The 23,345-nt window shown below is 38.4% G+C and overlaps 1 protein-coding gene across 4 annotated transcripts; it reads right to left on the bottom strand.

The window, feature by feature from the left end:
- Positions 1 to 520: 520 nt before the first annotated feature.
- dazap1 (DAZ associated protein 1) lies at positions 521 to 21,537 on the bottom strand. Of its 4 annotated transcripts, XM_040128673.1 has the most exons (14): positions 21,371 to 21,536; positions 20,147 to 20,187; positions 18,283 to 18,449; positions 17,646 to 17,711; positions 16,264 to 16,371; positions 15,990 to 16,038; positions 12,040 to 12,122; positions 8,495 to 8,642; positions 8,231 to 8,263; positions 7,409 to 7,558; positions 6,604 to 6,768; positions 3,670 to 3,762; positions 3,164 to 3,211; positions 521 to 1,390 (listed from the first exon to the last, which is right to left on the bottom strand). In XM_040128673.1, the coding sequence occupies exons 1-14, from the start codon at positions 21,400 to 21,402 to the stop codon at positions 1,218 to 1,220; spliced, it is 1,356 nt and encodes a 451-aa protein (XP_039984607.1). In that variant the 5' UTR covers positions 21,403 to 21,536; the 3' UTR covers positions 521 to 1,217. The 4 variants fall into 4 exon arrangements, with proteins under 4 accessions (XP_039984607.1, XP_039984605.1, XP_039984604.1 ...); XM_040128671.1 differs by lacking the exon at positions 3,164 to 3,211 and having other exon boundaries at positions 16,264 to 16,368; positions 21,371 to 21,537; XM_040128670.1 differs by lacking the exon at positions 3,164 to 3,211.
- Positions 21,538 to 23,345: the final 1,808 nt, after the last annotated feature.

Raw genomic sequence — 23,345 nt, forward strand, 5'->3', positions numbered from 1 at the left:
TGATCAAAAGTCCAAATCCCTACAATGTTTTGTTTACAATGATCTCAAACGGAGAAAAATTGGAAATCCTCATATTGGAGATGTGGTAACCTGTGAATTATTTTCATTATCGATTAATCTGCTGATTATTTTGTCAATTAATCATTTAGTCAATAAAACCTCAGAAAATAGCAAAACAAAAACTATCCATCCCAATTTCTTTGAGTCCAAGCTGTAGGCTTGAGCTGTCTTGTTTTGTCTGACCGACAGACTAAAACCCAAAGATATCCTGTTTACGAAGATATAAAACAGAGAAAAGCAGAAAATCTTAATATTTGAGACAGAAAAAAGCTTTTTCATGGATTTTTGGCTTGAAAAACTATTAATTGCTGCTCTAAAAGGGTTGATTAATTTTCCAGCTATCGACTAATTGATTACTAAACTGATTATTTCAGCCCTACTTTGAAGGGCTTCCACTGAAACATGAGAAGCAAATGCACTCAACATCCACGACAAGCATTGTATCGTTAAAACATTTATTTTTGTAATAATTTGTCCTTTTTTTCTTTTTGCATAAGTGCAAAAAATGCACCCAAAACAGCCACCTGAGGGAAGTCTACATCTTTAAATAAAAAACAAGCAAAGTGTACATTTATAGTACAAAATTCTTTTTAAAAAATTGCACAGTTTGTGTATAATATATATATTCATAATCTCCATTTTAAACAAACTTTAAAGGCTCAGAAAGTAAACAAAATTCACCAAATGAAAAATAAAAACATTTTTCCCTAGAATTTAAAGCTGAGGAAACTTGAGACCCTGTTTTCATTTGTGTCCACCATAAATATACATATTTATATGCAAGTCTCTTTACATATAGTCTCTGTGCTAGTGTTTGACCAGACAATCAAAATTATTGCAAAGTAGTTTAGTTCTACTATAAAACATGGGGTAGGAGGTGGGGGGTAAAAGCTTCTTTCTGCTGAATCTTCCTCAAGTTGGGCAAAAAAAAAAACAAACAAAAAAAAAAAATCCTGGGTTTCAATACACCCCTTTTGAATTTACTGGAATCCCTGCTTTCACAAAGGTTTCTGTTTCACAAACTGTGTGTATTCAACATTCCCATAGAACGATCCAGAACTCCAGTTTTGCTTTTTAGCGAAAACAAACATTTCCCTGACTTCTTTTTTTGTTTTTGTTTTTGAACTTTACACAGCGGCCATGGCCAGAGGTGGCGGTCAGCGTCGATACGGATGGAAGCCCTGTACGTTGTGGTTCTGCCCTCTGCCGAACGCGCTGGCGGCGGGCTGGGGAGCAGTTGCGGGCTGTGCTGTTGGTGCACCGTACGAGGCCGTGGCCTGACTGGGGTCTGCGAAGCTGTGGCCAAAGGCTGTCAGCTCCTGGCCGTACCCTGAGGTGGACGACAGAAATAGAGAGGGGAGTGGAAAGAAGAGGGTTTTAATGTCAGCGTCAACACAGTGTTTACTGATAGAAGCCTTACTCCTTTAAAAGTATTGATAAAAGTAAAGTGTCTTGTGTAAAATTCTCACAATTTTGATGTTGAGAAAAAAAATCCACCACTTACCCTCACACTGCTACATTTAGTGGTACATGTCTAATGTTAAGTGCATTCTAATTGTTATTTTTAGGTAAAGTGTTTTCATTTTTGATTAATTATAACTGTGCTGTAGCTACTGAAAGCAATGGGATGTGACATTACATCATACGTTATTTTTAATATCACAATTTCTTCTTCCAATTTTACTATTCTGTCAATCAATTAGTCAACCAACAGAAAATTTATTGGTAATATAAATGATAATCGAATAATTATTTAAATCAGTTATCAAGCACAATAGGCAAATATCTACTTTTCTGAGCAATTCAAACATGAGGATTTGCTGCCTGTTTTATGTCATTGTAAAATGAGTGTAATTGTGTTGTGGATCATTAGTCTTCAATTTGATGACTTGACTTTGTGCTCTAAGAACTTGTCTTGAGCTACTTTTCACTATTTTCTTACATTTTTAATAAATTAATCGGAAAAAATAACAGATTCATCAATAATCAAAATAACTGTTAGTTGCAGGCCTACATAATATCTCCCATTCCTCACATTGTTGTTTAATTTGCCTGGTTGCATTTTCTTACAAGTTTTTCCTTTCCACACACATGCATTTTGCAGACAATCGTTATATATATATATATATATATATTTTTTTTTTTAACTTTGTTCTAGAATCAATGGTTAAATCAATGGTAAATATTTAAATGTATTTAAATGTATTTAGTTTTTCTTTTTTCCTGTTTATTTGTTTCTCTGTAAAGAGCTTTAAGATGTGATTATATGCTATATTAATAAATTAACTGGAAAGGTAATACACAAGACAACTAAATGGCCCAAGAACTGTAATTTGCATTTCGAACAGCTGTTTGTTTTATAGAGTTGAAAGGTTTTGTGGTGGATTTTTACTCTGGATTCTAATACTGTATTCCATCAATGAGCCTTTAGTATTATGTAGCTACTTTACTGTAAAAATACAAAGACAAAAATGTCAATTTCATTTGAATTTAAAAAGTAGACTAAGTTGACTTCATTGTGGAAAACTATGTCTAAATTATCTTAAATTATCTGTGCAACATGCACAGTGTTTTTGTAGACACTGGATGGCACCATCTACTTTCAAACAGACAAGGGACACCCAGGGAAGGAAACTAATCTGTCTGGAAAAGTGGCTGGTGTATCCCAAATTTCAGCAGCCACTGTCCAAGCCAAAGAGACATTTAAGTATAAAAAAAAAAACAAAAACAAAAAAAAGACTGATTTGTTAGCTACCCAATGGCTGGTCGAATACAAAAACCAGCTGCAGCCAAATCTTTCCAGCATCTTGCTGGTGAGTGGTTATTTTCCTGCCCTGGTTAACATCCAGTTAGCACTAGATGCTTAAGACTTGGAAATGTCACCAATAAATACTGGAGTAGAGGAAGTTGTAAATAACCAGAATGGAAAGACAAGAGAGAGAAAAACAGAAAGAAAAAAGGGGAGAAATTTTGAAAATAAAACATTTCTTTTCAGTTGCTCAAAGTCTAATAACAGAAGAATAAGAATGAGAAATCAGTAAAACAGGGAACGGTCCCAACAAGACCATTAGACATAAGAATCTGAGAGAAATTGGAGATTTACTGGCATTGTGTCCTTCTTTAAATCTTCTTTCCTTTCTCACCCCTTTAGCTACAACGTGGAGACGATACATGGGGAAAAAACAACGGGTGAATGGACTGCTGATGCATAGAGATAACTGAACCATGAACAAATTTTCTGACAATTAGATCATCCTTTTATAATCAGCAAAGCAATGCAGACAGAGAGAGTGGACAAAAATGGAGGACATGGTCGGTCTTGGTATGGTAAAGCTACAGCCGCTGAGGGAGATGACATGCTTAGAGCTCAAAATGCTAAATTTCTATGTAAATTTCTTTCAAATCCACCCAGCACAGAGAGACTCAATGGCTGCGTTTTACTATACAAGAGTACACACAGTAATTTGTATGTACATGCAAAATGTACATGCAAAATACTAAACACAGAGCAAAGGAAAAGAGGCAGAACCAGGTTGCAGCTCTATAAAAACACTACAGTACTGAACAAATGCTACTTTTGTGGTTGGAGAAGATGATGCTGGCACCTACCTGCACTATATCCTCCCTGCTCATCCTGACCATAACTGTGAGAAGGACGCGTTGGTCCGTAGGCAGAGGGGTCCTGAGGGTAGTTACCCAAGCCTATCAGGGAGATGAGGAGACCAGGTTGACTGAACCCAGATACAGCTGGCCGACTACTACCCTTACTGAGCTAACAGAGCCCTTCATTTATACTCATTTACTGGGTCTGCACTATGCTTGGTGAGGCATCACTGCTCAGCTTCATCTGGAAGTCAAAACAAAATGGAGTGAGAGTGTGTGAGCTATCTGCTAGCACACCTGATTTCTTAATCATGCCAGCCTGGTCTCAGGAAATTTTATGAAATGTGCATGATATGCTAAGATGCAAGTAACATCTGAGAAATGTGTGTTCCCACCAAGAAAATATTATGAGAAGAGGGCAACTTGCAACAGGAACTAGAAAAACCACACCAGCGGTTCTGCACATTGTAGTGCATTAAATAGGACTTGTACATACGTCACAGAAATTTTCCAAAGCATACCATAAGTTTCTAGTTTAATTTCCTATCTTCCAAGCTGCCACTGGTTTCCATTCATTTCAGCACGATTTGACAATCAACATGAAACTGACTTGAAACTTGTTTCAGATAGGCGATGCCAGATTTATCTTTGTCTAACATTATGTTATTTTGTGTCCTTTCAAATCTTCTGGTTACTTAGGAGACCCCCCTCTGAGTAGCATGACATCAAAATGAGTGCCAAGATAACTTCCCTTATTGGGGCATTAGATGGTATTCAACATCCAAAAGTTGTCAAAAAGGACTCCCTTGGTAAGCTATACTATTGAAAAAAAAAAATATATATATATAATCCATCAAACAAAATGGACATAACTAAAGGGACAATGTGAAGCTTTTTGCATTAACAAAGGCTGCTGCTTAGCAGTCATTTCTCAAATTTACATATCAGAATGGTCTTGGATGCACCAAGGAGGAGTTTTGACAAAAAAGTCAACAAAATTTTTATTGTGATGACTAACCTATCAATCAAGTTTCAGGTTTCACAGCGTACTGTATTAACAGTGAAGTCAGTGCCCGCCTGGAAGATGGGAATTTAAAAAAAACAAAAATATATGGTATGCATTAGAAAATGGTTGGAATTAAATTAAACAGTCATGAATTTACATGCAAAACCACTGGTTTGATCCTTACTCTAAGCATAACCGATTTATTTTGACTGCCTAACTTGACATAAGCCAAACTTAACCTTAACCAAAACCAAACCTACTTTGCCTAACCTCAACTAATTGCTAATTTTATACAGGTGAAAATGTCATACCCGGTGCCTGCTATCATCATAAATAAAGGTTAATGGTAGGGGTGTGTGATTTGTCTCCACAACATCATCAGGATTTCTGATTTTTTGGTCATTTCGCAAAAACCTGGTGACTCTGTTGTCATCACTGGCTTTGATTACTGGGCTAAACGCCTGAACAGGCAGCGGAAACTAAATGCAGAAAGCTGGATGGAAGATAAGCACAAGCAGGAAACACTGAACAAGATGGGCACCTGTCATGATTTACAGCGATCACATGACTGCTTCAAATGTAGATCCAGCGGTGTGAAGCAGCTGAAAGCCAAGTCAGAAGAACAATACCCGCCAGCCACAAAACTGAATGTAGCATGAGTGAATATCTGACTCTTATCTGACTGTGTGCTTATGTTACTGAATGGGTGAATGTTTAATGAAGACGAATTTCGTTCCTTTTCCTTGGATGCCCCTAGTTTTCACAGTATCTCTGTCTTTGTTTTGGTTCAGAGCTGAAAACTTCCCCAGCCTCCAGTTGTGCTCTCAGCATGCTCTCTCAATGCTGCATGAGCATACAGTACCTCACTGGAAAAGCCTCTAATTGTTTGAAATCATAGAAATTAATAAGGCACATCATTTTCTACATTTACATTGGAGTAGCTTGCTGAGATGTCTCATTTTCAAGTACCTAAATTTTGATTGAAATTTGTCAAAGAGATTACTAGTTCAGTAGAGATCCAGGAGGAATAATTATTTTGGTCTAACACAGTTCAAAGGTAATATTAGACTAGACTAACAGTCCAGTTCAAAGAACATAAAGAAACCCACTAGAAAGTAAATCCTACAGACACATTAGTCAAAAAATGACTTGCCAAGGACTCTAATATCTGCACATATCTACAGGGCAGAGGGGGCAAAGTTAACATTTTGCAGACAAGCAAGCAAAGCTGCAGTGCTGATAATTTAATAGACATGTTGAAAATTTTTGATAGGTATTTTGGCAGGTTGGACATGCCTAATTCCAGAAATAAGGTTTTATGGGATGACATAATATTGTCATGCTGGTGCTCTTCTATGGCGATGGTGCCAAGACCAGGAAAAGAAGCCAACACAGTTATCAACAGGGAGGAAGAGGAGATGGAGGTGTAGGAGTGAGTAATTAAAAGGTAGCATTATTTGAATCCAGTCAAACGTCAGTACAGTCAGTCAGGAGAAGGTTGCACTTCCTTTAAACTCAGAATAAAATAAAAATGCAAAACAAACAAACAAAAACAAAAAAACACATTGCAGGGCAGGATGATCTAATTCAAACCTACCAAGACCTACCAATCTTTTTACCAATCCATACCCCAGCCGGAAAAACTTGACGGAAATGACTGCTGAAGACTCCTGGATATGGTGAAACATCAGCAGCATCTTCACGGCAGAGCCGGGGGGTCATGTATGCAAGAAGCATGTATGCATGTGTAGCTGTTCAAGCTAAATGGAACCAAGAGCAAGCTCCTGCTTGTTTTAGGATTGTAAATATGAAATTAAATAAGCTGTAGTTGCACCCATAAAATATCTAGGGAGATGGGCAGGGGAGAGGATTGAATAAAATTAAATGGGAGAGAAAAGGGCAGCAAACCGCTGTATAGATAATGCTTTTCTTACCATACTGGCTATAAGGGAAGTCAGGCTGCCCAGTGGGAGCTTTGCTCAAGTCCTGAGTTGGTGTGGTGGCGGGGGCAAAGCCCAGAGGTGCAGTTCCTGGAGTGGTGGGCGGAGGAGGAACCTGTGGAGCATACTGGTCTGCTTGGGGTGTTCCGAAAGTGTAACCTGCTGGCATAAGATCATTTCTATGACTTCTCCCTAATGATCATTTCGTAGTGTTGCGTTATCACAGTGTATACATTGTGTTGTATGTTATGACCCTGGTCAAAACCCAGAGGTGCTGTTCCTGAGTAAAGTACAAAATCTCTTCCACAAGTAATCTCTGACTTACACAAAAGAGTCTTCAGTTGTAGTTGGAATGTAAAAACAGTTGACCATACTACAATATTTTATGAAAACCACTACTATTCAAGTAGTCAATCAGTTTCTCCCCCAATTTCTTCTCATTTTAGGGATTAAGAATAGAAATTGTTCAACCACGTCTTACATAAGTACAAGCATCACGGTCAAATTGTGACCAGTCTGCCAACACACTTGTAACAGGTAGTTCTGGGCTTCTTTCTCATTAGTTTTTTTAATAATACTTTGTTCATGACTTACAAAACATTAGCTTGGTTCACTAACAGGTTTTATTGGGAGGAAGGTAATAATCCCCCCCATGCTTTTTAGCAGGATTTCATGAAATGCAGAGTATATACACGAGTCCCACTGTCCATCTCTGATAAAACGGAGGTTCCTCCCTGACCAAAGCAACAGCAAAGCTGCCTAGAAAACCTGACATAGATTCAAATCATGTATTACTGACCAAACTGAGGTGCTGTGCTGTAGCCCTGCTGAGGGTAGCCCTGAGGTGCAGCGAAGCCGCCCGCCGGGGTCGTGACCAGGAATGCGTTGAATGGTGATGGAGGCTGTGTGGGTGTTCCGCGGCCTGCAGACAACGGAGGTCCATACCCGCCTGCTCCAACAGAGATCAAAGCTATTTCATTTGCATGATTTTATATAAATATCTGTATATGTTTTATATAAATTATCAGGTTTTGAATAAACTAAACAGGCAATAATATTAAGAATGAAAAGATAAAAGCACAGATGTACTATATCTCAATTGAAACAGTTTGAATTTGTAATGGTCTTATTTAACAGCTGAATTAAAGACATAAAGTTGATAAATAAATGGGTTCAAAACTGAATTTGTAGGATGCTATCTGTGGCTGAGTGAACACTGAAGTATCCTTTGAGCGAGCACGGGGATGACACGCTGTAGTGAGTGCTGCAGGTTGACCCGGAGGTGGTGATATGAAACCGAGCCTGACCAATAGCAGAGGGAGGCCGGAATACATTTAAGGCTGCCATCTGTCTCAAGCAGCAAATTATCAGCAGCCTCAGCCATTATGAATCAGTGATAACACTTGCTGTTAACTGTCATCAGCCTATTGGCCACACTGAGTGCAGACTCTTTCTGCGACACAAGCTCTTCAAGATAAGCACATGATCACATAGCAAACATACACCTCTATCTGCAGTTTGATCAATTCACAGTTGTGCAACATACAAAAAACAGCTAATTCACTAGACTGGAAAGACAGGATATTTTCCGTGTGTGGTCAAGTAGATGTCTAACACCTACCTATGGGTTGGCCAGTAGTCGACACCCACACCCCTTCAGGAAAAGAGTAAAAAAAAATTAGAGACTGAGGACAATACTAATGCCTGAAACATAAAATGTTCACATAATACAGTTTAACATTCAAACAGACAGTTCAAACAGTGGCCACCATACACAAGGTTAATGTAAAAGCAGACGGTTAAACACATTTTAACAGTTAACTACTAGGTTTTCCTCTGAGCAGTGAGCCTCACTCGCTCTGCTCTGGGACTTGTTCCAACTCACCCTGTGGCCCGTAAGGCTGTTGCCAGCCCTGGGCAGGCTGTGCTGTCCAACCATTAGCTGCACTCAAGATGCCCCTGGGTGCCCACTGGCCAGGGCCAAGCTGGCCTGGAGCTTTGCTGTCACGAGGTTCAGCCTTCTTTACTTCCACCTGGACAAAGGACAAGGAGGGCACATTTGGCAACACCAGCATAAGATCTAGAAGTCCCTCACCTAGACAGACCTGTCCTACCACTGATTTTAAATCTCAAAATTTTGGGCCAGGTTGAAATCATTCACTTTGTTTATTACAATAATGTGGGGCAGCTATGTTAATTAATATTACTGTGTAGCCCAGAGAGCTGTACAGCTATGTGTCTCAGGTACCAATTATCAAGCGAAAATTTCAGACTGCCCAAAATCATATCGCAAAGATAGTACACGTAAATGATAAATCAGAGTTTCTTAAGATGTACCTGAGAAACATAGATTTCTTTTTTTTCCTCAAATGAACTGCCCTATATATGATTAAGACATCTAATGGAAGGTCATGACTTACCTTTCTCCAGCTAACGCTTATAAAGAATCTCATTTTTATTTTATTTTGAATAAGTTTAGGTTCGGGGGAGGTGGATGTAGAGAGAAATCTGTATCTCAGTTCTAACAGAATATAAAGTAAACATGCAGATAGTACAAATGAACAGTCTTTTCAGTCAATCTAAAACTGAATCTTCATACTGTGTCAAAGGTGAGAAAATATTTTTCAATTGAGTACCAATGCCTGATAGTTTGACCCCAATATAGTGTCAAATCGCTGCTGGAGGACACTGTCCACAAAATCAAAACCTAAAATGTTGGAATGGTGACCCCAAGTTTCTTTTTGCTGATAACTTTTAAAATATACATGTAAAGAAAGCTTATTAAAAGCCACAAATGTTACTAAGATTGTTTAAGAATTAGTTTTACACTGTGAATTTATTAATGCTCAGAAACTGACTTTATTCATCCCTTGCTTCACTTATATTTAAGTTTTATATCAGATATCTTCCATCGCTGTAAGAGTTAACGCCTTGAGTCAAATATAAAACTTATTGCCCCAATAACAAAACTTTCCTGTCTGTTACTAGGCAAAGCTACCAGCAGTTAACCAGAGCAAAGAAACATGCTGAGACTACGGGGGCAGCCAACCAGAAATAGACTGAGAGGTTGAGTTATTAGGGTCACCTTGCGGGAGGAAAACGAATCGCAAATTCCTCCCCACTTTAAGGTGTTGCCACCTTCCCCTGCCTCCCCTCTTCCTTCTCTGTCGACCTAATTACATGCACATGTTTCTGTCAGTGGCCTCGCCGCCAGCTACCTGAGCACGTTCTCCCATGGGCATCACAGCTACGAGTGATGGATACCATGATTTCTGTACAGTCCCGAACAGCAGAACTGGGATTTGTCCCACAGTTTGATGTGCTCCAATTTCTAATTTTGTAACTCATATCTCCCAGCCTCCCTCAAGTCCCAGCGTAAGGTAATGTCAAGTCAAGAACAATGGATTAAGTCTAGCTTTGATTCTTGCTGAAAACCAGGGCAAAGTCAAGGGGGGCATCTTCCACCGGCGAGTACACAAGTTGGGCTGAATCCTTTACCAAGGAAATGGGACTGAGAGCATTGATGTTATAATCAGTGACAGTCGAATAAAACTGTCTCGTGTTACTACTTTATATGTTTGATTAACATAACAAAAATCCAGCTTAAATATGGTTGATGAAAGTTTTCATATATCCTGGTGTAATCAGAGGTGTTTGGTAGCTCTTTTCCGGGGGAAAAAGAAATTGTCACACGGGAAACAATACACTATCATTGATATATTCTTTAGAATAAACAGAAAAGGAGCATCCTAGGTGGTCGAGTCATTTAAGATGCTGACCACAAACTGAAACATCCCACGGTTTGTGTCTGGCTGGGGGACTTTTGTTGGGTGTCATTCCCTAAATCAGACCTGACACTCTCTGACACACTCTCTCCCCTTATTTCCTGTCATCTCCCTACTGTCCACTCTCAAAAAAAAAAAAAAAAAAAGACCCACTCCAAAAAAAAAAAATCACCATGACTTAACAGACAAAGAGTGCACCGACAGAAACTCAAGCTTCATCGAGGTGAAAGAAAAAAACAAACAAAAAAAAACACTGAAATACACCACAACAATTAGCTCTTCTACCAAATGAGGATGCTGATTTAATGTTGTCAATAGGAGTTAAAAACCTCACATAAATGCCAAAATACACACAAAGGTGTTCAGAGTGTCAATTATTGCAGACTGAACTTCAAATATTTAAAACACTTATGCAGCCATGTAAAAATCAAGGACAGAAACAGGATACAGGCAATGATATGATATAATTGAGTGGATATAACTACACTGTGTTTGATTTTGATCATTTTCTTATGCCCACAAACCATTACTGTTGGTATGGAGGGCAGAAAGGAGACGGTCTCTCCTCTGGCATCTCTGTAGAGTAGTTTAAAAGCTGCTAATTACAAAATGTCTCTATTGGGGAAAAGGGGGGGGTGTTAATGAATGAGAGCTTTAAAAGTGCCTTTAAAACCCAAGCGTCGGACGAATCTTTGGTTGGTTTTATTCAGCTGAGGTGCCAGCCGGGTGGTGTTTGCAACATATAACAGAACAACAGAAGGAATGCCAGAAGATTGCAAGTGTGCTTGGATACGGCAACATAGTGAATTTATCGTTTTTTCTCGGACGGACAGCGTACCTGACACTATCTGAACTGTCTTTGAGCAGTAATCTCCTTCCATCTGGTGCACCCACTGAGTTAAAGCAATCACTAAGAAGTGACACGCAAAAATCATTGTGCGACTCATGTCTCATCCTAAGCAGCATTTAGAGAGACTTTCTGTTATTGAGAAAACTGACACAGTATGGAGATTCTTCAACTGAGGTCACTGAGTTGAGCTTTTTCTTTAACTTTTCAGAAAGAAAAAAAACAAAATCAAAAAACAAAAAAAACAAAACAAAACATGTTGACGTGTAAGTGACCTGCCAACAAAAAAAAATTAGAAAACAAAAAGAAACAGAACAGAATGGACCAATCCTTTAGGTTATTTGTAGTCAGTGAAATTCTGCTGGATTTAAAGCCTTAACTTTATCTTTTATTTTGTTATTAACTACATTTTATTGGCACATCAAAAGCCAGAAACTAAAATAACTTTAATGTTTTCAGTATGATCTATTGCACTTAAGACAACCTAAAGGAGTGGTCAGTTTAAACAAAGCCTTGGGCGACAATTAAAACTTTAACATAACAGTATTTGTCAAGGATGAGTGGCATGAAACTATGAAAGCAATAGTTTAAGCAAAAAAAGATAACTAAAATAAGTAAGCAGCCTGATTATTTCAAGATGTTAAAGGCTAAATTTGTGATATATGATGCTGCAGTCACTAATGGAAAGCTACTGGAAAATTAGCTAAAACTAATAAAACAGCATCATAGTATAATTCTTGCTCCGTCGCCCAAGCCTCCGTTTGATCTTAAGGGTAAAATAAAACTACAACTACACACTTTTTTGCCCATGATGTCGTGAAAATGCATGTTGACAGCCTGGTCCACTGATTGTTCGGCCTCGAAAGTAATAAATCCAAAACCTAGCCAACGACCAAGAGTGAATCAAGGTAGCAGGGGGGTTGTGACAACACAAGATGAAGAACAGTATTGGGCTTCAGCAGAGTGAGGATCCGTCAAGACTGAGCAAGAGGCTCCTGGGGTTCGGATGATGTCGCAGACTTGCACCACAACACAAATCCAAGACTAAAGCCTGAAGGATTGAAGGAAACTTTTCTCTTTACTGTGCAGAAAAATATTTTGTGAAGATGACAATACAGGATTGTTTAACTGCTAAACATGAAGAATGACAGGTGTAGCATTTGATTTAACGTGAAATGTCACATAACAACGTCAATTAAGTCGCTGATAAATGCCAACTGAACCAATACCACATTGTGTTACTTCATGCTGTTTCATCCAAACCCCACCTTGATCTGTCCCTTGGTATATTGCTGTGGAGCACACACTCGCAGCAGCCATTGTTAATGCATCACAAAAATATGGAGAAACACAAACTGTAAAATGCCTAAAGCTCTCTCCAAGCTTTCCCAATTTCAGTATTTTACTTTTGAGTCAGCCGGGATAAGCCTAAAATGGACAATTAAAATATTGCTCACAACAATAACACAAAGATATAGGCCATAGCTGGTTTCCCAATGTGACAATTTACTGATTTTGCTCAGGAGTTTCCATGAAGGATACACAAAGTTCATCAACAAGAATGCGAAGTCCAAAGTCTATGGACTTTTTGGTCTAGCATTTCACTACACAACCGCTCACTAAACTACTTTGTCTGACTATCTGTTACAGAACTTTCTGAGTGTTAAGAGGCCGCTGCGCACTGCAGTGATCTACTTTCATTTTGATTAACCTTCTGCTGTGGCAGAATTGGGTTGTGTGAACATCTCTACTTGGGGACTTAACCTGAATCCAATTGAACGTCCTATGAGACAACTGAGATTTTAGAGACCTCTAGTAACATGCCAAGGATTTCCCAAACCTCATGATCTATTGCTATTAATAACACCTGTCATTGACCCGTCCTTAATCTAAATTTAAAGCCAAGTTGACAGATTAAAGAGTTTGATATTCTTGGTTGCAGTGACATGTCTTGGCAACACTCAAATTGAAATTTGACTTGTTACTCAAATCAGATATCAGCTACTGATGAAACTGATGTGTTCTAAATGATATTAGATGAGATAAAAATAAAAACTTTTTATGGATTGACTATCACTCAGACTACTAGTCATAGAACTGAGAAATAATTTGATATTATCAATTGAAGAGCTTCAACAACTTTTAAGTGATCTATGGTTCAGTCACAGAAAATGTAGTGGCAACAATTTTGATCGTCAAATAATAATTTAAGTAAGTTTTTACACACAAATTGGTTTCTGCTTCTCAAAATGTGAATACCTTTTTTGGTTCCTTACGTTACTATGACAGTAAAATAAATATCTGCGGGTTGTGGACTGTTGGTCAGACAAACCTGAAACTAATGGGCATTTTCACTGTTTATTGACATTTTATACACCAAACAATTAATCTATTAAACAATTGATACTAATGAAAATGATTTTCGGTTGCAGCCTTAATAAAAAAAATGTATTATGCCATTTCAATCTTGTGAGACACTTAAAATAAAAAAAATCTACTTAAAGGCACTGGATTTTTTTCTTGTGATTTTTTAACCGTATTTATTTTTGAGATACTAGTATGATACTTACAATGATATTGTTTGGCCATATCACTTAATAACTAAAAATCTTAAATTCAGGGAATGTGAGTCAACATCAGATTTCTATTTTCCGCCATAAATTAATACACATAGATTAAGAAGGAAAACTTAAATTGCTCAAATTACATGGAGAAACAAACTCCTTTTCCCTAATTACTGGGAACAGATAAGCCTTCAGCCCACTTGATGCAACTTTGTGTGTAGCCCATTTTTACAAAGTTTTGGGTGCTTTTACATTTGGCCTGTACCTCTGTGCTACCAGTCAATGCACAGTAACCTAAAGGAGAAAAGACAAATCTTAAGAGACACCGTTAATCACATTCAAACCATTCACAAGGAGAAGGGGGACAGAGGAAAGAAAAATAGAAAAGGGCTTACTTACAAAAATACTTAACTTTCTACATATGGGAAAACACATACTATGCCGTTTAACATAAATGTATCAGTTATGTCTAAATCAATGTAAAGAAAACTTATTCCAATGTTGAAAGTCTAATGGTTTTAGTAACAGAAACTGTTTATACTATTAAAGATTATGTAATGGTTGTTACTGGTGCAATACATCATATTAAATTCCAATGACAAACTTTTCTTGGTTTCTCCCAACAGAGAATGAGTGGGGTTTTGAAGGAAGAGCAGTAATGCATGTTGTGGGTCAGTGACTGCTGCATTATTGCTATGTAGGACAAATGCAGATGAGACAGCTGTGACTGTAACTCAGCAGGCAGAGTCCGATACCAACACAGCCGGTGGCACGGGTCTGATTCCCAGTGAGGCCATCTATGCTAAAAGTGCTGGTACGTCATACACTCATGATACATTTATGGCGTATCTGGAAAGACTCTTCTGAAATATCAAAGTCTGACACCGCTACTGTCAGGAAACAGGTTGAAAAAATGTTTTAAGTATAAAAGGACACTTAAAACATTTTTTTAATTACTCCATTGTTGTCGTGACTTTATTTTAATTTCCTTCGGTAACTGGGATAAAATCCAGCCTCTGTGAAGGACAACTCTTCTCCGTTGATACTCAAAGTGCTTTCAATATGCCAGTTGCATGTTGTAATAAAGTAATTTATTTTTTGGAACACCTCCTTTCCTGCAACCTGCATTTTTTTCTGCAGTTAGTGAGTCCCTGTGCTTCCCAGAACGCCTTTTAACAACTTTCCAATTAACTAAATGAACTTCTTCCATTTGATAAGTTTCATTAGAGAGATCTTCTTGTATTGAAAAACCTAATTTTGGTTTGGGAAAATTGTGACAAACATTTTTCACTGTTTTATGATATTTTATATCAAACAACTGACTGAAAATAAAATTGGAAGTGATGTCATGTCATGTTTTGCCAGTTATCGAAAAAAGTGGGGGGAAAAACATTAACAACAATACACAACCAAAATGTTAAGTACGTCACCAGCAAATACCACTATTTGTTTAAAGGTGGAACATTCCTTTAAAAATGAGAAGGCAGTTCAGATAAAAGATAGAAATTCTTCATATATCCTTAAAAAAAAATCTGAATTTATCATTGCTGAACTGTATGAGTCAAACAAATGTTCCTCAGAGTTCATCAGGTTGGTGTTTTAACCTGTATCCCCAAGTAAAGGCTTTTAAGGTAACTTCTCTCTTTCCTCTGCCCAATAGTGCTTGAACAATGCTTCCTTTTCAGAAAAACGTAACTGAATAGAAATGTGTGTATGAAACAGAGTTGAATTGTCCCCAAAGGTCATTAGGGACACTGCAGAGATGCCATCTACTGCTTTTTTATGTAAGCAAATTACATGTAACACATGTAATTTGTAACCTTCACATAAAATGAAGGTACTGCCATCAGGCCTTTTAAAGAATTTAATGTTCTTGACCAGTGAGTGATATATTTTTCACTGCAGTACGCTTTTCAAATTCTGGAACTATATAATTTTATTTTTTATGTAATTTACACTGTAATGACTTTGGATGGGTTTCATTTAACATGCTTTTATCGCATTTTGCGTTTTATTGTGTTTCTTTACCATACACAAAATTCTTGTTAAGTGTTATGGTGTTCTAATTTAATTGAACATCTGGGGCTGAAAGGGGCTTTTTCTCTTTGGGCCAGAATAGTTTGTCATGAGATTTAAGATGGTAAAGTATGGAGAGGGGAGAGAAAAAACGGGATCAGCTTTTACCTCGGGGCCTCTGCTTCTCCGCATCATAGATCATTACCACCTCTGTGACCTTGGATGGGACAAAGGGAAACAGTGGCTCCATTTAGAAAACCAGACAGGGTCCCTTCTTATTACAATTAAATATTCTACCTCAATTTGGACAAATAATTAATTATCCTAACAAATCCCACAAAATTTTTATACTGTAATATCGACCCTGTTCAATGTCACATCCATTCAAGCAGTCTTAATGACGATATGAACTGACTTGCATTATGCACTTGGCAATACTCACCACTCCGAATCTATTGAAATAGTCCCTGAGCTCAGGCTCGCCGCAGTTATGGGGGATTCCACCTACAAATATCTTCTTTGATTTATTGCTATCGGCTTTGCTGCCCTTCTGAAAGAAAACAGGGAGTGTATGGATTTCAATGTCTGTTAAAGGATCACTCTGGGAAGAGGCCAGTTAGCCATCATCTATTCAGTCAGTGCAGAAAAAATTAGGTTCTCCTCTTGCCCTGGGGTATAATTCTTAACATGTCATGTCAATGCAAACACTGGTCTCCACAGATCAGAGAACACAGCTCCCTCCACTTAATCTCAACCACTAAGTATTTCATTCCACCAATGCTGTGAGCTGCACTCATGCTATAAAGGCTAGAGACTGCTTACAACAACAATGATTTTTACCAATTATATCTACTGCTATGTTAGTAAAACATAAAGTTCCAACTAGATGACTTTAATTCAGTGAGTTCAAGGAGTTCCAGTAGCAGAAAGAGGGCCTCATTTATAAAAGCTTATGACATACAGTGTCTGTGCTTATAGTCAAATATGTGACTTATAAAAATGTTTTACTGAGAGCAAAGATGCAGTAACTAAAACCCTCGCTGCCCAGAGGGGCAAAATGACTACAATAGCTCTGCAGGGGCTTGATAGCATTGTTGATCGACCCACAAATTACCCGAGTTTGTGCAAAGATTTCTGCCTGACAAGAAATTCACTGCTGAAAGCAATTTTCCGCACCATACTAACTTACATGTCTCCGTATCTTCTTGTGTTTTCAACACAGAGAAACTTGCAAGAACAACATATTTTAGCTACCAAGGCTAGAATTTTTTTCTTAATTTTAAGATCAAGAAAACTGTTCTGAATTCAAAAAAGGTAACGCAAAGGTGTTACTATAATTCCAATATTCAGCATGTTGATACAGGCCTATGACATCCTCATGAGTCAATTTTTCAACATCTGGGAAATTGTGACCTTATTATGTGTCAATCCCAGGCTAGTGTAAGCTGTACCAGAGATTTGCTGATATTTTTGCAGTCCCTTGTTCACAAATAGAGGTCAATACAAGTCATGGATTCATTAATTCTTCTGTGATTTATCAAAGCCCCAGACTAATTTCTATGATTCTCGAAGGTATGAAGCCTGTGCACTGTGATCTTCAAAATAAAATCACACTCTTTGAAGAAAACAAAAAAAATCTGAAAATGAGATTTAGGTCAAAGTCAGGGATTTTTTAAATGAAGCTCAAGGTTTCCTCATGGCCCATGAACAGACACCAGAGTCCAACCTCAAGAGGAGGAGGAGATGGAGAGCCTGACGGCCTTAGCCTTAATCCAGCAGAAACACCTAGCCTAGCCTTCTCAGAAGAAATCAGATTCCTCTTACCCAGCCCTCCTTGGTTCGAGACTTTTCAGGTTGCATTCCTCTGGGAGTGCATGGCTTCGGGTCAATCTGACAGCCCAGAGAGAGAGAGAGAGAGAACGATTGACATTAGGTCCAAATAAAGGCACCATTGAATGTTCATTTTTACTGCTAACATTTCAGTATATAGGCTTGCCTCACACAGCAGGGCAACATGTACCGACATATATGCATTTGAATATGTCGCCGATAAAATTTAATGCTCTTCTTTGCCTCTATCAACACAACAAATGAGGCAAAATGTCATTCATTGGAGAGCTGAAAGAATGGCACAATAAATGCATAAGGGGAACTAGATTAACAACAGCTTGTTTCTTTTCAGCCATCTCAGGGAAAATGGAACTTTAACTGCCAGTTTTGCTAATTTGATTTTGAACAGGTAAGTTTTGTTGAGCAAATAAATGGCAATCTTTGCAAATTGCATCACCTGTACTATTGGCTGCAGGCAGGTACAACCCAAACCAAAATTGTATTTCTCCTTGAATAACTTCTAGCTACTGTGGATGATGAAATACAGTTAGTTTTTCACATTGCTCACACAAGGCAGTGCAGATTACTCAAGTTGATTTGATTATCTAGTCCTTTGATTTAAAATACTCACATTTCTTCCATCAAGATTATGCGGCTTTGTCTCCAACACTGTCCGTACACAATTGGGGTCTTTGAATTTGACAAAGCCGAAGCCTCGCGACTGATTTGTAGTTTTGTCCTTCATGATAACACAATCTACTACTTCCCCATACTGTGAGAAGTAGTTTCTAAGTGTCTCTGAGAAAGGAAAGAAATGACATAACAGTGGAGCTTCACAAAAATACACACAGAATCAAACAATAATAACGCAAATGTGCAATTACAATCAAAGATTTAACTAAGTCCAGTTTGCCTCCTGAACACAATGTAGTCATGATTTATACAACTCATGCTTTCATCATGATAAATGATACTATAGAAATATCTACAGTACTTTAACCTGCACTAAAACTGTAACTGGGACCAAAACAGGTGTGGAAATTTAAAAAAAACAAAACAAAAAAAAACAAAAAAACACTAGTGACCTTGATTTTGTCTTTTGCCGTAATACTGAGGATTGTGCCAATGATTTCAAATGGGAAAATATAAAAACACATTCAAGTCACATTGTGAAACTCCTAAAGCGCAAAGAAAGCACTGACCCACTGTCATCTTGCAGAGCACCAAACATACAACCAACTACTGTAATGCCTGCACATGCCCAAAGAGGCAAGGCGTGCAAGTCTGAACAAATGAGGAGTCACTTTGGAGAGAGCGTAATTGCTTTTCTCATTGCTGGGAAGCCCTGGGGCATCACCAGGGAATCAAGCTCAGAGTAACGCAGTACTGTGGTAACAGATCTTAATGTTAACATTGCTGTTAACACAGACAAGCCCTTGTGTAAAGTTACACAGTGGCCAACAGAGCACGAGCAAGTGAAGGGTTTTAGACAAACTAGTCCAACTCCGGGCAGCTCTGAATGAGAGGAGAATGTATACACAGTCCCGATGTATACCGTATAACATTGACTCTACCACCAGTGATTGTGGTTTGCAACTGATCATCAGTAATTATGAGATGAGAAAAGGAATAAAGTGTCAAAAATCACAAATACACATTCAAAATACAGGAAAACTGCATTAATAAAGAGCAACATTGGCTAGACCATCGCTGCCACTGACTGGAAGACACTTAATGCGATACTTGCCTCAGGAAGCTGTAAACTAAAAACTAACAAGAACCACTGAGTTGAGCTGCACCAAAGTGAGTCTCTGCAGGACTATTGTACTCTACAGTGTTTCTGTTATTCTGTCGACTTTTTGTGTCATGATGTTGATATAATATCTATATAGTTATTTGATTTGTCATATTGTCCACTCGATGCTATATCAATGCATTAATTTTATCGTACAAAACCTGATATTATCTGTAATTATGGTGACTGTGTGACAAAGGTAAATGTTATCTTTTGCAAGTTACGTAGGGTGATCTACTCATCAAAATTTTACTGGTATCAATATGTTACTTCAAACTTTCAAAAATCAACCAAGCTTCTCAAATACATCAGTGCTTATGTGTGTCTCACAATCATATGAATATTTTCCCTGACTTAAACAAAACCTTGATTTGAATCAGGCATTATCAGAGCAATTCATAATTAAAAAATATTATCTTTCTCTGATTGACCATCATAGCCATGTTAATGATAATTATTGTCAGAGATCATGTCACAACCCTTATTTTAATTACTGTATACAAACAGTTTTTTCAACAAAAAAACATCCAATATTGATGTCAAGGCAGAAGCCTACTAACAAACAACCATTAAGATCATCCAGCCTGACAACAAATCCATGCAGCTAAATCAGCTTCATCCAGACAAAGTTCCTGTTAATTAAAAAGTACTTTGAGCATGAAGTGGCTGAGCACCTCACAAGTTAACAAGTGTGACTTACCCTGTGTGGTACTCCAGTCCAATCCACCAACAAAAAGTTTCCTGAGAAGAGTAGATACATTACCATCAAGTCAGCCATGGAAATTGTTACACTAGCACCATGACAAAGTCTCACACAAAAGGTATTATAAAAAGCATAGAGAAATGATGCCAGTCAGGAGGCCTTAAAACGACGAACAACACACAGGTCTTGGTGGAGAAGATTGCAAATTTCAGAACCATAACACCGCTACAGCTGACTAAACAGCCAAATATAATGATATTACACAACACGAGGCAATGCTACCACCGAAGCTGGTGCAGCATGGGGAGATATGCACACAGCTATAGTTATAATACCCCTGTTTGATGTGACTCGTGTGTAGGTCCAGTCCTGGCCGTGGCTGTCACTTTAGTCCTCTAACACTGACTGTAATGGCCACGACAATAAAGGTCTTTTTATGAACCTCCTGCCACGTAAGTCACTTCGGAACAGAGCCATGGCGTTTAGCAAGCTAACTCGACACTGAGCTGACTCCAGAAGCTGCAGTAGTCCCCGTCCACCACCGGCTCCTGCCTTCAGCACTGAAAGCCCCGGGCATTCGCAGGACGGAGTGTAGGATAGGAGAGCGGCTGCCCGGCTCCCCGCATGCGGACCGGTGAACTCGGGTGCTGGAAGTTTAATAGCTGTTTGAAGCACTACTATCACACTAGCTAGCAAGTTCATTCCCATTTCATTAAGATCACTACTGAAACATAACCATGATAAATGCAGCGGCTGTGACAAAAGTGCAGGGTCAGTGCAGACGAGGATGCTCCATCCTCCGGCGGTGCCCGCTAAATGTCCTCACATTGGCGAAGTCGAGAAGAGGAGACTTTCGCTTCGCTGGCAAGCGTTAGCTAAGCTAGCTCAGCTGCTTCGAGCTAACTGAAAACAACGCTGAAGTAAGTAACTACAGTTTCACGCGTTTCATTGGCAAGCTAAGTGACAGCACTAAAGACAAATGTGGCGTTTTTCTCCGTGAACAAAAACAGAAACAACTGAGCTACTTCAATGATTAGTTTCACTTTTTGTCCGTCTTTCCTCGGGCTAGCGATCTCGGTAAGTTACTACAGCTAGCTTAGCCTACTAGCTAGCGTTAGCTGTCAAATGACAGCTTGGTCAGAAAGCGCGCTAACTGTCAGTTACAAAGCCTTTGACACTTTGATGCGTCCGCAGCGGAAAGCTTTGTTTAATGGATCTTACCCGACTTCATCTCCGACTAAGTTGTTGTTCATTTCTGAAGCTAAAGCGGGGAGACTGTAGGAGCTGTGACCGGCTTATTGCTTCAGTGCTGCCCCTCTCAGACTGAGAGCGGAGGAAGGTCACTCCGCTTTTTGGTTCAAACTGTTCTGCGCAATGACGACGCTGCAGGGGGCAGCGGCCATTAAAGGAACATTACACCAAACCGAACACTCCGTCTACTGTTTTAATCATCCCGGAGCGGTAGCTAAGTGCTTTAAACCCAGAGGTCTATTTATTTTCCACTTAGTTCAATAAGCACTCCTATCAGTGAGATGGCTTTTACATGGAAAAACCCTAACAACAGAAAATGATGACCAAGAAAAACGTTTAATAAACAGAAAAACAATTGAAAGCAGACAGACCTTTCTACAACCCTCCTATCTGACCTATCTGACCAGCCATAGCTGGATTGCAAAATGGGCAAAGAAGGCAAATGCCCAGGGGCCCCTACGGCCCGAGGTTTATTTCATTTCATTTGGGTCTATTAATTTGATTAAATGAGAATTTATGAGAAATTTGTACCACTTGAAGTACATCAACTCCAAACCGGTCCTCCATCCTGCATCTTGTGGTCCTGGTCTTGGAGATTAAAAAATCTAATTTTAAGACCTTAATTATTTCAGATCCTTTTGAGCTCATTTGTTGTAATGTTGGGCTTTATCACATTTTTTTTAAGTGATTAACACACAGAAAACCTCGGGCAAGGTAGTATTATTTCATCACAGAAGTACTGTAAGGCTGCAACCAACAATTATTTTCATTATCAATACATCAATCATCTATTGATTGTTTAGTGTATAAAATGTCAGAAAATAGTGGAAAATGCCCATTAGTACTCCCTGAGGAAGGCCCAAGGTAACATATTCAAACTGCTTTTTCTCTAAACGACAGTCAAAAACACAAATAAACAATAGAAAAATGGGAAACTATTCATTTTAAAAGCTATTACCAGTGAATGTTTGGCATTTTTGCTTAAACGCTTAACCAGTTATCAAAATTGTTAGCAATTAATTTTCTATAAATCATCCAACTGATTAATCACCTAATCATTTCTGCTGCTGAGTACTGGTTGGTTTCTGGGTGCCTGGAGAAATAATTAAACTGTCATGTATAATAAAGGTCATAAGGGGCCCAAGAACCAGTATCTGCCCTTGGGCCCCAAGGAGGTAAATCTGGCCATGCGTGTGGCCTGATTATTAGGCTCATGATGGAATAAAAGGAAAGATAATGTATTTACCAAAATCGGCTGGAAGCATTTTGTCTATAGGTCAGAAGATATTATGTTATGTTAACCTTTATTTAAACCGAAAACAATATCTCTTTTTCAAGACCTGTGTGTAAGAGAAAAAAACATATACAGTATAAAAGTATAAACAAATACAATTCAAACGCACAATTACATACACAATTGACAAATTAGTTCTACATGAAAGAAAACAATAACGTTCAGGGCAAAACAGTGTAATGTTTTGAAGTCTTCAAAAAAAATAAGAGATTTTATCTTCAACATTATAAAACTGAGAGTTTGGCCTGTACTGGTGCTTCAGCAAAGGTCCCAGTGAGCATTACAGTGTCCAAAATCAAAGGGCATCTTCCCCTTTGCATCAAAGTGCACACACAGCATATTTTATGTAAATTCAGCCATTACTTTTCAAAATCTGTTGCTGATAAACCGGACACAGATGATAACATGACTTCCACTCTTTGGCTGAGTTAATAAAACACCACTCAAGTGACATGAATTGAACAGTGACATTTAAAACGTGAAATGCAAATCCAAGTGACAGAGGTGACGCATAACTTAGTGTGATTACATAACACATTTCAGGCACAATGCCCATTCATTTCCATTTCAAAAATAGCCTGTGATGAGCGACTGAAGTCATAAAAGTGTGTAAAACGAGGCTTATGTTAACAAGACGCACTGATGTACAGT

The sequence above is a fragment of the Xiphias gladius genome, chromosome 6 (assembly GCF_016859285.1).
Source record: "Xiphias gladius isolate SHS-SW01 ecotype Sanya breed wild chromosome 6, ASM1685928v1, whole genome shotgun sequence".
NCBI lineage: Eukaryota > Metazoa > Chordata > Actinopteri > Istiophoriformes > Xiphiidae > Xiphias > Xiphias gladius.

What these genes read in the sequence shown, in the direction of transcription:
- dazap1 (XM_040128673.1), bottom strand. Translation starts at nt 21,402, where the DNA reads ATGAACAACAACTTAGTCGGAGATGAAGTCGG. An exon ending in GGACTGGAGTACCACACAGG is followed by an intron (nt 18,450 to 20,146) that starts GTAAGTCACACT and finishes TTCCTTTCTCAG; the next exon opens with AGACACTTAGAAACTACTTC. An exon ending in CTCGAACCAAGGAGGGCTGG is followed by an intron (nt 16,372 to 17,645) that starts GTAAGAGGAATC and finishes GTTTTCTTTCAG; the next exon opens with AAGGGCAGCAAAGCCGATAG.